The 16,559-nt window shown below is 51.1% G+C and overlaps 1 protein-coding gene and 1 non-coding gene across 5 annotated transcripts; one reads left to right on the top strand and one right to left on the bottom strand.

Moving 5' to 3' along the window:
* Positions 1-4,748: 4,748 nt before the first annotated feature.
* TRNAE-CUC lies at positions 4,749-4,821 on the bottom strand. The gene has a single exon. It is a non-coding gene; the product is annotated as a tRNA-Glu (tRNA).
* Positions 4,822-10,012: 5,191 nt separating this feature from the next.
* Positions 10,013-16,413, top strand: MEN1 (menin 1). Of its 4 annotated transcripts, none has more exons than XM_006056518.4 (10): positions 10,013-10,161; positions 10,559-11,019; positions 11,953-12,161; positions 12,368-12,496; positions 12,786-12,826; positions 12,901-12,988; positions 13,661-13,797; positions 14,212-14,347; positions 14,799-14,963; positions 15,162-16,413. In XM_006056518.4, coding segments are annotated over exons 1-10 (1,851 nt in total). In that variant the 5' UTR covers positions 10,013-10,159; the 3' UTR covers positions 15,645-16,413. The 4 variants fall into 4 exon arrangements, with proteins under 4 accessions (XP_006056580.2, XP_006056581.2, XP_006056582.2 ...); XM_006056519.4 differs by having other exon boundaries at positions 10,014-10,173; XM_006056520.4 differs by having other exon boundaries at positions 10,133-10,197.
* The last annotated feature ends 146 nt before the right edge of the window (positions 16,414-16,559 follow it).

The following is a 16,559-nucleotide window of genomic DNA, read 5'->3' as shown; positions in this document are numbered from 1 at the left end:
GAGTGTAGCCTTGATTCCAGTCTAGTACAGAGGATGAGATGGTTGGATAGCATCATCAACTCAATGGACATGAGTTTGAGCAAACTCAGGGAGATAGTGAAGGACAGGGGAGCCTGGCACGCTGCGGTCCAGGGGTCACAAACAGCAGCTGAGCAGCTGAACCGCAACGGCCGCAGTCAGGAGCAAGTTACCTGACCTCCAAGCATCAGTTTCCGTTCTGCAAGTTGGGATCCTAAAACCCATCATAAGAGGTTCTAGTAAGACTCTGGTGAGATAATCAGTATAAAATGGTTATATACTAATGTTATATATAAATTAAATTATATACACTCAGGAAATGTTTGCTCTGTCTATGGAGATGCCAAAACCTGAAGACACAGCCTAGGGCAGGGACGCCAAGGCCTCTTGCAAGCTACAGCCTCACCAAATTGGAGAAATGGCCATTTCCCTAGCACCCTTCAATAATTTAGCCAACAGGTTTTCACAGTTTCACGTTAAAAAAATGTTTTTTCTTCCAAAGTTTTATGTTGACAAATTTCAAAAAAGGTTGAAGGATTACAAACTCCCCACCCTCTTCTGGATTCACGTTTGCTCACAGTTTGCTGCTTTTGTGTTTCTCATGTACTGATGATGTATTTCGCTACCATCTGAAGGTAAGTTACACACAACCTGAACTTTGCTCAATACTTTGCAGACATCCGTTAAGAAAAAGGAACCACCACCAAGGGAATTCCCTGCCGATCCATGTCTTGAACCTGCGTCCTTGGCAGTGGAAGTGTAGAGTCCTAACCATTAGATCTCCAGGAAGTTCCCAGGGCATATCTTTTTTTTTCTGGCTGTGCTTTGGCAGTCCAGTGGTTAGGACTCCATGCTATCACTGCTGAGGGCCCTGGTTCAATCCCTGGTCAGGGAACTAAGATCCTGCAAGGTGCATGGTGAGGCCAAAAAAGAGGAAAAAAAAAAGAATAAGGAACCACCATAAGTCATTCTCACAAGATTTAATATTGATACTCTGTATTAATCTGTTATGGGTTGAATTATGACCCCTAAAAATGAAGTCCTATTCCCAAATACTTCAGAGTGTGACCTCATTCGGAACTAGAGGCATTGCAAACGTAAGTAGTTAAAACAAGGTCATTAGGGTTGGCTCTAACCCAATATGACTGGTGTCCTTTAAAAAAGGGGGAAATGTGGATGCATACACAGGGAGCGCACCAAGTGAAAATGAGGGCAGAGATCAGGGTGATGCTTCTATAATCCAAGGAATGCCATGGATTTGCCAATAAACCACTCGTAGCTAGGAGAGAGGCCTGGAATAGATTTTCTCACAGCTCTCAGGAGTAACAAATCCTGCAGACATTTTTTTTTTTAATTTATTTATTTTTAATTGAAGGATAATTGCTTTACAATATTATGCTGGTTTCTGCCATACATCAACATGAATCAGCCATAGGTATACTTATGTCCCCTCCCTCTTAAGCCTCCCCGCTCCCACCCCGTCCCACGCCTCTAGGTTGTCACAGAGCCCTGGTTTGAGTTCCCAGAGTCACACAGCAAAGTGCCCGCTGGCTCTCTATTTCACATATGCCAGTGTGTATGTTTCCACGCTACTCTCCAGCTGCCCCACCCTCTCCTCCCCCCACCCCACTCCCGTGCCCATAATTCTGTTCTCTGTGTCTCCTGCAGTCATTTTTATCTTGGACTTCTAGCCTCCACATCTGTGAAGTGATACATTTCTGTTTAAGTCAACCAGCTTGTGGTATAATCATGTCAAAAACATTCTTTATAGCATTAAAAAAAAGTTGAGTATCCGATTCTAGATCACATGTTGCATTCAGTTCTTGTGTCTCTTGAATCTCATTTGACCCAAGACAACTTTCTCCTCCTTCCTTTATAGGTCATTTTTTTATGAGGTTAACATCTTTTTTAACAGTCCAGGCCAGTTTTTTTGGTAGAATAACTTGCAATTTGCATTTGTCTGATTGTTTCCTTATTAAATTCAGATTTAATACTTTTGTTAAGACATAGCAGATGCTATTTTAAATTAATTTTGATTACAACAATACACATTTGTTTTTCTGGTAAATTGGAGGCTGAACTCCCATTTGACTCCCTGCCCTCCCCTCATGACGTTAATTTATGTCCGTGTGTACCATGTCATTGGCGGGCATCAAGAGGGACCACCGTCCCCTAGCCTCCTCTCCATCAGCAGGAATCCAGTTGGATCTTCAGGACCCTCCCTGTCCTCAGCAGGAAGCCCTGACCTCCGTGCTTGCAGCTGGCCCACCACTGGACCCCTGCCTCAAGACCATCAGACCTGGGCCTACTCCTGTCCCTGTTGCTCGGTCCACTGCAGGGGCTGAGGCCTCTAGGTTCTCCATGGCTCTGGCCATCCCTTGTTCTGATCCTGTCTCCACCCTCAGCTCCCGAAAGCTGTTCACCATGTGCTCTAGAGTTGATGGTCCAACTGCAGCAAAATCCCCTGCGCCCTCGCCCCCTTTTGCAAATGGTCCTTAGCCCTCCTGCTCTGGTGGAAACTTTGCCCTTTGGGGTTATGCTCACTGCCTCGTGTCCCACAGACTTTCCACAGCCCTCCTGCCTTGCGGCCTGGAGATGGGGTAGGTGTCCTTCCTGAGGCCGCTGGTAGACATCCTGCTCCCTCTTCCTTTCAAACACGTAGGTTTGAACTCAAGTTATCAGCTTTTACCACTCACTTTGTCTCAATGTCTCCCAACCCATGCATGGCTCATTTCTTAATAATTCTAGCTCCTGGCTTGTTGCCACTCTCTCTATCCAACTCTTGTTTTATTACATTTATTTATCTTGGCTGGCCATGCTGCACAGCTTGTAGGACCTCAGTTCCCTGACCAGGGATTAAACCCAGGCCTTTGGTAGTGAAAGCATTGGTCCTAACCACTAGACCGCCAGGGAATTCCCTCTATCCTACTTCCCTGGTGGCTCAGCTGGTAAAAAATCCACCTGCAATGTGGGAGACCTGGGTTGGGAAGATCCCCTGGAGAAGGGAACAGCTACCCACTCCAGTATTCTGGCTGAGACTCCCATGGACCGTATAGTCTATGGGGTCACAAAGAGTTGGACATGACTGAGCACTTTGATGGTGACTGCAGCCATGAAATTAAAAGATGCTTACTCCTTGGAAGGAAAGTTATGACCAACCTAGATAGCATATTGAAAAGCAGAGACATTACTTTGCCAACAAAGGTCCGTCTAGTCAAAGCTATGGTTTTTCCAGTGGTCATGTATGGATGTGAGAGTTGGACTGTGAAGAAAGCTGAGTGCCGAAGAATTGATGTTTTTGAACTGTGGTGTTGGAGAAGACTCTTGAAAGTCCCTTGGACTGCAAGGAGATCCAACCAGTCCATTCTGAAGGAGGTCAGCCCTGGGATTTCTTTGGAAGAAATGATGCTAAAGCTGAAACTCTGGTACTTTGGCCACCTCATGCGAAGAGTTGACTCATTGAAAAGACTCTGATGCTGGGAGGGATTGGGGGCAGGAGGAGAAGGGGACGACAGAGGATGAGATGGCTGGATGGCATCACCAACTCAATGGACGTGAGTCTGAGTGAACTCCAGGAGTTGGTGATGGACAGGGAGGCCTGGCGTGCTGCGACTCATGGGGTTGCAGAGAGTTGGACACGACTGAGCGACTGAACTGAACTAAACTGAGCACTTTGAATTCACTTCACTTACTACTATTTTAAATCTTAGAGACTTTGATATACACATGGATGATCCAGCTGCCAGGCTTCTCTGTTCCTTGAGCTCCATCTTGTCCCATGATCTTACCTTCCAGTCCCTCACTCTCACAGCCATACTGGAGAGCCACACTGTCATATGGGAGCCACTGGTCACATGTAGCCACTGAACATTTGAAATATGACTGGTCAGATATGCTGTGTGTATAAAACATACCAGATTTCAAAGGCTTTGTTGTTCAGTTGCTAAGTCATATTGATGAATGGCAGAAACCAATATAATATTGTAAAGCAATTGTCCTTCAATTGTTGTTGTGCAGTCGCTATGTCATGTCTGACTCTTTGCAACCCCAAGGACTTCAGCATGCCAGGCTTTCCTGTCCTTCACTTATCTCCCAGAGTTTGCTCAAACACATGTCCATTGAGTCGGTGATGCCCTCGAGCCATCTCATCCTCTGTCGCCCCCCTCTCCTCCTGCCCTCAGTCTGCCCCAGCATCAGGGTCTTTTCCAATGAGTTGACACTTTGCATCAGTTGGCCAAAGTATTGTAGCTTCAGCTCCAGCATCAGTCTTTCCAATGAATACTCAGGGTTCGATTTCCTTTAGAATCGACTGGTTTGATCTCCTTGCTGTCCAAGGGACTCTCAAGAGTCTTCTCAAGCACCACAATTTGAAAGCATCAGTTCTTTGGGGCTCAGCCTTCTTTATGGTCCAACTCATATCCATAGATGACTACTGGAAAAGCCATAGCTCTGACCATATGGACCTTTGTTGTGTACAGAACTAAGTCTTGTGTTGTGCAAACAGGACTTAGTGTAGAAAAACATAAATTGTCCTTTGTAACTTTATATTGACTATGAGTTGAAATACATTTTGCTATATGTGATTAAAATTAATCTCACTTGTATCTTTTACTTTTTTAATGTAGCTACTAGAAATTTAAAATTTATGTATACAGCTCCTGTTAGGTTTGTACAGAAAGCACTACTGTTAATTTTTTTTTTCCCCTCCTTGCATGACTTGTGGGATTTAGTTCCCCAACCAGGGATTGAACCTGGGTCCTCAGCAGTGAGAGGGTGGAGTCCTAACCACTGGACCACCGGGGAATTTCCCTAAATATTTTCACTGCTAATAATGACAGCAACCTTCTCCCCATAATTTCAATGCCAAGCCTCCCACTCTCTAACTAACACCCTTATCTTTTCAGCTGTCTCTAGTACCCCAACAACAACAAAGTTTTAACCCCACTGGAACGTACAATCCGTTCATTTATTTATTTTTGTCTGTGCTGGGTCTTCACTGCCTCATGGACTTTATCCAGTTGGGATGGGTGGGGGCTGCTCTCTAACTGTGGTGAGCAGGCTTCTCATCGCAGTGGCTTCTCTTGTTGTTGAGCATGGGTTTCAGTAGCTGTGGTGCATGAGCTCAGTGGTCGCAGTTCCCACCTCTAGAGCGCCGGCTCAGTAGCTGTGGATGGGCTTAGTTGCTCTACAGCATGTGGGATCTTTCCAGACCAGGGATCAAACCCATCCTCCTGCCTTGCTCGTGGGTGTGCTCAGTCACGTCTGACTCTATGACCCCATGAACTCTAGACCACCAAGGTTCCTCTGTCTATGGAATTTCTCAGGAAAGAATGTGGGAGTGGGTTGCCATTTCCTCCTCTAGGGCATCTTCCCAACCCAGGGATCAAACCTGTGTCTCCTGCATTGGCAGGCAGATTCTTTACCACTGAGCCACCAGGAAAGCCCTGGTAAGTGGATTCTTAACCACTGGACCACCAGGGAAGTTCAATAATTCATTGATTTTGCCACCCTTTTGCTGTCCCTCATTCCTCTTGTGTCCGTACTTCTGTCCCCCACCGCAAACAGCTTAAATTCTGGGCCAATGTTTATAATCACTCTTATGAATGAATGTTATTTGTTCATTTATCAAGCAAATAATTGTTGAACATCAGTTATGTACAGGACACTATTCTAGGGACATGGAACACATCCATGAATAAAACAGACATGTTACCTGTCATTGTGGAGCTTACAGTTTGGTGGTTTGAGACAAATAATAAATGTCAAGCTATGGTTTTTCCAGTAGTCATGTACAGATGTGAGAGTTGGACCATAAAGAAGGCTAAGTGCCAAAGAATTGATGCCTTCAAACTGTGGTGCTGGAGAAGACTCTTGAGAGTCGCTTGGACTGCAAGGAGATCAAACCAGTCAATCCTACAGGAACTCAATCCTGGATCAATTCATTGGAAGGACTGATGCTGAAAAGTTGAAGCTCCAATACTTCAGCCACCTGATGAGAAGAGCTGACTCAATGAAAAGACCCTGATGCTGGGAAGGACTAAGGACAGGAGGAGAAGGGGGCAACACAGCATGAGATGCTTGGATGGCATCACTGAGCCAATGGACATGAGTTTGCACAAACTCCGGGAGATTGTGCAGGACAGGGAAGCCTGGTGTGCCGCAGTCCATGGGTTGCAAAGAGTCAGACACAACTGAGTGACTGAGCAATAACAACAATTATGGAGGACCCTGGTGGGCGACAGTCCATGGGGCTGCAGAGAGTCAGACATTACTGAAGCAACTGAGCACTTATGAGGTGCTTGAGAAGTGGTTCTCAACAGGGAGCAGTTTGCCCCCCAGAGATATTTGGCAATGTTTGGAGACATTTCTACTGTCACAACAGGGGGAGGGACATCTAAAAGGGGGAGAAGCCAGGGAGGCTGCTAAGCATCCTACAGGGCACAAATTGGTCCCCAACTGCAGTGACGCTAGTGGTAAAGAATCCGCCTGTCAGTTAAGGAGACGAAGGAGACATGGGTTCGATCCCTGGGTTGGGAAGCTCCCCTGGAGTAGGAAATGACAACCAGCTCCAATATACTTGCCTGAAAAATCCCATGGACAGAAGAGCCTGGTGGGCTTCAGTCCATGGGATCTCAAAAGAGTCAGACACGACTGAGTGACTGAGCACGTATACGATATGAATGTCAATCTGCCCCGGTTGAGAAACCCTGTTCTAGAAGCTGTTAGTGCTTTAGAAGAAAACATTTTAGAAAGCACAGTGGAGGGGAGGGGTTAGAAGAAGCATTTCGGTTGGACACTATGATTTTAAGTAGGCTGGTTAGGTCTGGGTCAGCCTCCTTGAGAAGGTGGCATTTGGGAGGAAGACCAGCTGGGCTTCCTATTTCATTGAGAAAATGAAAGTACCCATGTACTCTACCGTATCTCCAATTATTGTGACTAGAACTGTTCATGCTACTAGCAAAGGACAAGCCTGAAAATTGTGGGGGGTTTTTTAGTTAAAAAAATTTTTTTTCTACAGGCCTGCAAATTGGGAACGCCCATCCTCTCTACTTGTTCCAGGTCATCAGTCCTGCCTTTTCTCCTATTAAACAACAGCCACGTTGCACTCGCCCTCTGCAATGGCCCACACTCTGTCTGTGGAGTGTGATTCTCTGTATCTGAATAAATCCACTCTTCACCTATCACTTTGTCTGAATTCTTTCTGCGATGAGACATCAAGACCCAGCCTATAAAAACTAACCACATCAAATTTCGGGGCTGCACTCACCCTCTGTGATGGCCCAAACTCTGTCTGTGGAGTGTGCTTCTGTCTGTATCTGAATAAATCCACTTCTTACCTATCAAAAAAACCCAAAAAACAGCCACAACACCAGGACCTCCTCTGACCTTCTACCTCCAGTTGCCAGCTTGGTTTTTTCTTCTCTTCTGGAAAGCTCCCTAAAAGAGTTGTGTATTATCACTGTCTCCAATTTCTTCCCTCTCATTTTTCTTGAGCCCAAGAACTCTGGGCTTTTGTTCCCAAACTACTCCTGAGGTGGTCGCCAGGGGTTCTCACAGAGCTAAATGCAATCAGTCCTTGGTGCTCAGCTTGCTGACCTGTGGGCACCCTGTGGATCATTCCTCTGGCTTGGTCCTCTAAACCAAATGCCCATGTGGCTTTTCTCCCATCTCTCTGGCTGATTCCTCTCAGAATCTTTGCTGGTTCCTCCTGGTTTCCCAACCTCTACATGACGGGGTACCCCAGAACGCAGTCCTTGATGATCTAATTCCCATATATGCCTCACTCAACTTCCCTAAATGTTAACATCTTACACAACACTGTACATTTATCAAAACTTAGGAATGAAAAATAAACGAAGCTACAGATAGTTTTGAATTTCATAAGTAGTGCTCACAGGTGCCCAAGACTTGACAATTAATTATATATAATTCCCATATATGCCTCACTAAACGTCCCTAAATGTTAGCATCTTACACAACATGGTACATTTATCAAAACTTCAGTTCAGTTCAGTCCCTCAGTCGTGTCTGACTCTTTGTGACCCCATGAATCGCAGCACGCCAGGCCTCCCTGTCCATCACCAACTCCCGGAGTTCACTCAGACTTACATCCATTGAGTCAGTGATGCCATCCAGCCATCTCATCCTCCGTCGTCCCCTTCTCCTCCTGCCCCTAATCCCTCCCAGCATCAGAGTCTTTTCCAATGAGTCAACTCTTCACATGAGGTGACCAAAGTACTGGAGTTTCAGCTTTAGCATCATTCCTTCCAAAGAAATCCCAGGGCTGATCTTTGAAAAATGAACGAAGCTACAGATAGTTTTGAATTTCATAAGTAGTGCTCACAGGTGCCCAAGACTTGACTGGTTTAGTTTTAAAACTGAAAGTCCCACTCCCCTGAAGTCCCCTCAGACTTGGGCAAGCTGGGCCAATCAGCCACCCTCTTCACCAGTTTTTCCACTAAATCCTTTTTCTTCTGGTCTAGGATTCAATCTAGAACACCACGTTGGTCCTGTTTCCTTCAGTTCAGTTCAGTTGCTCAGTCCTGTCCCACTCTTGGCAACCCCATGAATCGCGGCATGCCAGGCCTCCCTGTCCATCACCAACTCCCGGAGTTCACTCAGACTCACGTCCATTGAGTTGGTGATGCCATCCAGCCATCTCATCCTCTGTCGTCCCCTTCTCCTCCTGCCCCCAATCCCTCCCAGCATCAGAGTCTTTCCAATGAGTCAACTCTTCGCATGAGGTGGCCAAAGTATTGGAGTTTCAGCTTTAGCATCAGTCCTTCCAAAGAACACCCAGGACTGATCTCCTTCAGAATGGACTGGTTGGATCTCCTTGCAATCCAAGGGACTCTCAAGAGTCTTCTCCAACACCACAATTCAAAAGCATCAATTCTTTGGCGCTCAGCCTTCTTCACAGTCCAACTCTCACATCCATACATGACCACTGGAAAAACCATAGCCTTGACTAGATAGATGGACCTTTGTTGGCAAAGTAATGTCTCTGCTTTTGAATATGCTATCTAGGTTGGTCATAACTTTCCTTCCAAGGAGTAAGCGTCTTTTAATTTCATGGCTGCAATCACCGTCTGCAGTGATTTTGGAGCCCCCCCAAAATAAAGTCTGACCCTGTCTCCTTAGTATCTTCTAATGTGCAATGGTTTCTCACTCTTTCCTTGTCTTTCATGACCTGAACACTTTTGAGGAGAGCTGTCAGGTATGGCCAGTCTGAAAGTCCCTCAGTTTGTGTTTGCCCAAACTTCTCTCATGATTAGGCTAGATTTACAGTTTTGTGGGGGATAATGTACAGAAGTGAAGTAGGGTAGGAATTTGATCTGTTTTACTCACTGCTACATAGCTAGTGCCTGAGAGCTTGGCCCATTATAGGCAGCAAAAATCTGTTTCCTAAATGCATAAGAGAGTGACTGATTCTGTAGAAATTATTTAGTATTATTTTGAAGTTTTTAAATGGTAATATAAATACTACCCCATCATACATATTGTTCTGCAGCCTCTCCCCTTGAACAATGTGCCCTGAAGATCCATCTTAGGATGCAGAGAGTTACTTTACTCTTCTTTTGCTGTATTACAAATAACTACAATGGTTCTTTAGATGGTCTTCTTTGCACACGTGTCAGATTTTCCCTGTAGACCGAAAGCTAGACTTACAGTAGGCACTTTTATGTGTTAATCGATACCGATAAATAACCAACTAAAATGGCTGAACACATTTACAGTACTCCAGCAGTGTTAAAAAGTTCCCGTTGTCATCACATCTTGCCAACAAGCAACAACCTACAGAAGCGGACACTGCCCGCTCACTACCCGGACTACATCTCCCAAAAGGCACTGCGGTTCCTCGGCTACCTGGGTGTGCGTGAATTGGAATGACCAATCCCTGAGGACCTCAGAAAGGCGGGGCTGCCTCCGCTCTTCTCCGCCCTCTGGGGAGCCCAGAGCAGCGGGACTACCACTCCCATAAGCCATCGCGGACTGGCCGGCCCGGCCACCATTTCAAGACTTGGCAGGGACAACAGCGGGCCTTGGACTGCTCTTCCCGGCAGGCAGTGCGGCCCGAGGGGGGCGGAACTCCATTTCCCAGCAGACTTCAGGCGGCGGGCGCCGCGGTGCCTTGTGTGGGATGTAAGCGCGGAGGTGGGCGCGGGGGACCTAGGCCAGGTCTCTCCTTGGGATTTGGGGGGACTGGCCTAGGGGCGCCTTCCGGCGGACTCTAGGGCCCCGGGGGTATGAGCGCAGAGAGGGGGCGGGGCGGCCATTGGGAGTGCTCAGCGGGGTCCTAGGGGCTCACCTTCTTCGGGGCCGGGGCTCCTGGTGGTGTGGGGGACAGGAAGGCCCTGTAGCCTCGGCTGAGGGGTCTCTTCGATGAAAGAGGGGGAACAGATGAGCGGAGCGTGAAGGGGCGGGGAAGCAAGGGTTGGTGTCTGTGGGTGTGTAGAGGGGTGTGGAACGCTAGCCGAACCTGGGAGGGGACTCGTGGGCCGTGCCCACCCGACCATCCCTCTCCTCCGGTCGCCCGCAGGCCGAGGGCCGCCGCCATGGGGCTGAAGGCTGCCCAGAAAACGCTATTCCCGCTGCGTTCCATCGACGATGTGGTGCGCCTGTTCGCTGCCGAGCTGGGCCGAGAGGAGCCGGACCTGGTGCTCCTATCCTTGGTACTGGGCTTCGTGGAGCATTTCCTAGCTGTCAACCGCGTCATCCCCACCAACGTGCCTGAGCTCACTTTTCAGCCCAGCCCTGCGCCCGACCCTCCTGGCGGCCTCACCTACTTCCCGGTGGCCGACCTGTCCATCATCGCTGCCCTCTATGCCCGCTTCACTGCCCAGATCCGTGGCGCCGTTGACCTGTCTCTCTACCCGCGAGAGGGGGGCGTCTCCAGCCGTGAGCTGGTCAAGAAGGTCTCCGATGTCATCTGGAATAGCCTCAGCCGCTCCTACTTCAAGGATCGTGCCCACATCCAGTCCCTCTTCAGCTTCATCACAGGTTGGAGCCCTACAGGTGGCAAGAGACAGGTGGCTGTCTCACGTGAGAATCTTGGCCCACCTCTTCCCAACACTGTGGTTTACAGAGCCCGTTTGAGACCTGTAAGCTTGTGAGGTGGGCCAAGTGTTACGTCCCCCATTGCAGCTAGAGAAACTGAAGCCCCGGGAGAGAAAGTGATCTGCCAAAGTGACACAGAGTGACGGGGCTGGGACTGGACCTCAGTCACTTGACTCCGAATCCATTAGCCCACCCTCTGCCCCCTCAGCACCTCAGCTACTGCAGCTCAGCCTGGGGCACAGAGGGCAGCAGAAGATTTAGGGGGTCAGGAGCCAAAATCTGTCTATGTTTCATGGAATTGAGACAATCCATGGAGTATCTATGAACATAATTTGAAGGTGAACAGACTAGGGCTTCACCTTGAGAAGCTGAAAGCTCAGGACTTGCAAAGAGCTTTCCTTTTTGTTCTAAGGCCAGTTAACTGGCATTCAGGTCCTGGAGTGCCATATTGAGAAGGAATCTGAGGCTACTTCTGAGCTTAGCAAGAAAAGAGGACAGAGATAAATTAGGAGTGTCCATCAGTGGGTGTGTAAAAAAGTGTTGGCCGGTGTCCTGGTTATAACCTAGTACAGTAAAATGAGGAAATGCTTAAATTAGCAGAAATATATAATACAGTTGCAGAGAAATAGAAAAGGCAGGGTCAAAAGCTGGGAAACTACGAAAGATTCAGGGTCTCCTGTTGAGGATGTGGAATGTAAGGGGGGAGGGAGAGGCCCTGAACAGTTAGGAGGAAAGGGATAGAGGGAAGCAGGGCAGGAGTGTCAGAGGGCAAAGGTATGGGGGTGAGGGTGGGAAGGAGCATGGCCTACCACTGGCGGGTCCCTTCCCCCAGGCCAGAGCTCAGAGGACCCTCTTTGATTACTTTCCCTTCCACAGGCACCAAACTGGACAGCTCTGGTGTGGCCTTTGCCGTGGTGGGGGCCTGCCAGGCTCTCGGTCTCCGGGATGTCCACTTGGCCTTGTCCGAGGACCACGCCTGGGTAGTGTTTGGGCCCAATGGAGAACAAACAGCTGAAGTCACTTGGCATGGCAAGGGCAATGAGGATCGCAGAGGCCAGACAGTCAACGCGGGTGTGGCTGAGCGGGTACTGCACTCCCCCACCCCACCCCATATTCTCCTAGCCCAGGCCACCCAAGGAGCTCTGCTTTCTTGGGCCATGCTCCCCTCTTCGTGTCACCACCTCCATATGTCCGGGGCCCTGTTCAAGGGGAGGGCCGTGTTCCTGGTGTCAATCCCTACAGCAGGCACTGGTGGGCCATCATAAGACATCTGGTCTTGTCCTCTCCCAAGAGCTGGCTGTACCTGAAAGGATCATACATGCGCTGTGACCGCAAGATGGAGGTGGCATTTATGGTGTGCGCCATCAACCCTTCCATTGACCTGCACACTGACTCCCTGGAGCTGCTGCAGCTGCAGCAGGTGAGGGTACCTGTGGGACCTGGGCCAGCGTGCTTCCCCGTGCTGAGCTTCAGCTTCCCCTTCTGTAACATGGCTGAATCATTCCTGGCCTGGACTTTCCTGGGGCTCTTGGGAAAGGGGAAATTGAGACATGAAAGTGCTTTGACACCAGTCAGGGGCTAGTTCCTAAATTCTGGTTTTCCCACCTCGGCGGGGAGTCCCCTACTGGTGCTGGACTGCTCCCTCTGCCTGGTAGACTGAGGGCGTGCCTCCCTCTCACCAGCTCGCACTTTTGTCCTTTGGCCCCTAGAAGCTGCTGTGGCTGCTCTATGACCTGGGACATCTGGAAAGGTCAGTAGGGGGAGTGGCCAGGCTGGGCCCCAGGGCGGGCTAGGGGGCAGCCTGGACTTACGAGCCTTTCCCAGGTACCCGATGGCGCTGGGGAACCTGGCGGATCTGGAGGAGCTGGAGCCCACCCCGGGCCGGCCGGACCCACTCACCCTCTACCACAAGGTGGGGACATCTTAGGTATAGAAGGGTAGAGAAGGGCGGCCCAGCGGTGGCTGGGGTCCTCTTGTACTTGGAACTGGGGGGGCAGGTGAGGAGAGAATTTTGTGTGTATTGTGGGGTATCACCTCTCCAGTCCCCTTTTTGTATTTACCGCGTGCATATTCAGTGCAGTCAGGGATGTCTGAGAGGTGTTCTGGTTCTCTGCCTGGGAGTGGTAGGTCCTAGAGTTGTCCCCTCAGCCCTACTTTTTCTGCTACTTGTCACTGTCCTCTGGGAGTATAACAGAAGTCAAACGTGGTGAGAGCACTGAGGTGGGAGTATTAACTTGGTGGGGCTGGGGGCTCCTGGGCTGGGAGGGACATTAGACTGGATTTGGAAGGCCTTGGTGTTTGTGGGGGAAAGTTCAGGAAAGGGACAGACCCTGAGCTTGGAGGATAAGCCCCTCCCCTTCCTAGGCCTTGGTCTTCAGGGTGCCTGCAGCAGCCTGGCCCAGGCCTGAGCAAGCAGACCTGCAGACCAGGGAAGGGGCAGCTGGCAGAGAGGATGATGGCCAGGGGAGTAAGGTCTCATGGGAGGAGACTCTGGAATCTTCCCGATGCCCCTTCCAGTTGTGATCCAGTGGAACATTTGTGCCATCTGGGGCTGCCTCCTTGAGACCCCTCTGCTCATTCTCAGGGCATTGCCTCAGCCAAGACCTACTACCGGGATGAGCACATCTACCCCTACATGTACCTGGCTGGCTACCACTGTCGCAACCGCAATGTGCGCGAAGCTCTGCAGGCCTGGGCCGACACAGCCACCGTCATCCAGGAGTGAGGCTCCCCCCACGTGACCCCAGCCCGGCTTTTCTTCCCCTTCCACCCAATTTACAACCCCTCTCATCCAGGAGGGAGGCCTGGGTCCCAAGTTCTATCCCCTCTCCTTCCAGTCACTAGGCAGCCAAGACCACCATCGCCTGAGAGGTAGGGACCCCTCATGAGGGCCTCAGGCCTTTCCTTCCCTCCCCTCTCCTGATGTCTGACCACTCCCATCCAGCTCTGTATCCCCGGCCCCCCTCCTCACTCTTGCTCTGGGCTGACACAGCACCATCATCTCGGAGCAAGGACCCCAACCATTCACTCGGTCCCCGGATGATCCCGGGAAAGAAACCAGGGCTCCCTCCCCTGCCAGGTCCCTGGGGGTACCCGCCATGGCTGAGACCCCACAGTGCCCTGCTGCCCTCACAGCTACAACTACTGCCGTGAAGACGAGGAGATCTACAAGGAGTTCTTTGAAGTAGCCAATGACGTCATCCCCAACCTGCTGAAGGAGGCTGCCAGCCTACTGGAGGCTGGCGAGGAGCGACCCGGGGAGCAGACCCAGGTGAAAGGCTGGGCCCCAGCCTGTGCACACCTTCCCACCTGAGCAGGGCTCCCAGTCCCAGGACGTGGAACTGCTGCCTGGGACTGGGGGCGGCGCAGGAAAGTTTGGTGCAGGACAGGCAGACAGCTGTGTTCTCTTACTCAGTAGCCAAGGGTCTGGGTCTGGGTTTGAGGTGAGGTAAATGGGATGGAAGCCCTTCTCTTTCTCTGTCAGGGTCACTCATTCAGTTGAGGGAGTGAAATGGAGATAAAGGGTGGTTCCCCACTCCCCCCAAGTCCAGGCTAAGGGCTAGATTTATAAAAGGAAGGAGTTTCTAAGAATTCTCCCCACCCCTACTCACTCCGCCAGGGCCAGGGCTTTCTGTGCAGATGAGAGGTCTGGCGTGTGCCACCTGGTGAGGGGTGAGTAATGGGGTCTGAACTAACTGTGCCCTCTTTTCCCTCTTTCTCAGGGCATGCAGAGTCAGGGTTCTGCCCTCCAGGACCCAGAGTGCTTCGCCCATCTGCTGCGATTCTACGATGGCATCTGCAAATGGGAAGAGGGCAGCCCCACCCCCGTGCTGCACGTGGGCTGGGCCACCTTCCTTGTGCAGTCCCTAGGCCGTTTTGAGGGACAGGTGAGAGGTAGCTGTGCAGGGTGGCTGGGAGGGCGGGTGGTGACAGCAGCCAGGAGGAGTCAGACGTTTGTAGCTGCAGGGGATCTGCCTATCCCCTTTGGGTGCGAGTGAGACCAAGGCCCCAAGATGGCCGGGGCGCGGGGTGCCAGCCACTGGCCTGCAACCTTGGCCTTCGCTTGTCCTCCCCATCCGGCCCAGGTGCGGCAGAAGGTACGCATAGTGAGCCGAGAGGCGGAGGCGGCGGAGGCTGAAGAGCCGTGGGGCGAGGAAGCCCGAGAAGGCCGGCGGCGGGGCCCACGGCGGGAATCCAAGCCCGAGGAGCCGCCGCCGCCTAAGAAGCCGGCGCTGGACAAGGGCCCAGGCGCGGGCCAGGGTGCGGTGCCGGGACCCCCTCGGAAGCCCCCAGGCACAGTCCCCGGGACTGTCCGCGGCGCTGAAGGCAGCAGCGCGGCTCCAGTGCCGGCACCTGCTGCGTCACCGCCACCCGAGGGTCCAGTGCTGACATTCCAGAGCGAGAAGATGAAAGGCATGAAGGAGCTGCTTGTGGCCACCAAGATCAATTCGAGCGCCATCAAGCTGCAGCTCACGGCGCAGTCACAAGTGCAGATGAAGAAGCAGAAGGTGTCTACACCGAGTGACTACACGCTTTCCTTCCTCAAGCGGCAGCGCAAGGGTCTCTGAAGTACCGGGACTCCATATCCGCCTACCAAGAGCCCGCCCTCAACCCGACGAGGCTCCACCCCAGCCTCTTGAGCCCAGGCTCCACCCGCAGGCCCCATCCCTACCCGGAACCCAGGCTGCAGGTTCCCAGAGTACAAACTCTGCTCAGCGCCCCGAATGGAGGGCTCTGCCCAGTCATTGGAATATAGAGCCCATCCCCAGGGGTCCCAGCCAGCCATCTGAAACCTTCCCTCTGACCCCATGACCAGTCTTTAAAGGTCCAACCACGGGAAACAGCCTTCACCTCAGAACCCAGGCTCTAACCTTCGTCCTGAGCGGTGTTGGCTCAGGGTTGCTTCCAGCCCATGGGGCTCTTTCGCTCTAAACCCTAGAAGCACAGGTCCCACCTACAGCCCGGGAACCGAGGACCCCGCCCAGCTCCTAGGAGAACGTTTCTGCACTTCAAAATTCCATTCCTTGCAAACCCCCTACCACAAAGAACCTAAGAAACGCTTCCAGAATTTGGAAATGCTAGCTTCCTTCTCTGTCTCATGGGTCGGGGACGTGAAACTCTGCCCCCGGCCTGTGTGAATCCTGAGCCCTGCCCCCTCCCTGCCCAAACGCCCTAGATCAGAGCAGACCTTTCTTCCGACCCTCTGGGAACCTCCCCGAGGTCCAGCCTGTCTCGGGGGACCCTAGAGGAAATCTACAGGGGTTTGTTTGCGAGTGGGTGAGGGGAGCCTGATCTCTTCCTGTTTTGTACATAGATTTATTTTTCAGTTCCAAGGAAGATGAATACATTTTGTAAAAAAAAAAAAAAAAATACTTGTCGGTGTTTCATCTGGGAATTTTGGGGTGGACCGTCCCCTCTTTCTTCTGCCTTCTGGCCCTGCGGGCTTCAGTCTCCCCACTTGTAGAGCTCGAGGAACCAGTGGC

The sequence above is a fragment of the Bubalus bubalis genome, chromosome 5 (genome assembly GCF_019923935.1).
Source record: "Bubalus bubalis isolate 160015118507 breed Murrah chromosome 5, NDDB_SH_1, whole genome shotgun sequence".
In the NCBI taxonomy this organism is placed as follows: Eukaryota; Metazoa; Chordata; class Mammalia; order Artiodactyla; family Bovidae; genus Bubalus; species Bubalus bubalis.
This window is presented reverse-complemented; position numbering and strand designations above follow the sequence as displayed.

What these genes read in the sequence shown, in the direction of transcription:
- MEN1 (XM_006056518.4), top strand. An exon ending in ACGCGGGTGTGGCTGAGCGG is followed by an intron (nt 12,162 to 12,367) that starts GTACTGCACTCC and finishes TCCTCTCCCAAG; the next exon opens with AGCTGGCTGTACCTGAAAGG. An exon ending in ACAGCCACCGTCATCCAGGA is followed by an intron (nt 13,798 to 14,211) that starts GTGAGGCTCCCC and finishes CTGCCCTCACAG; the next exon opens with CTACAACTACTGCCGTGAAG.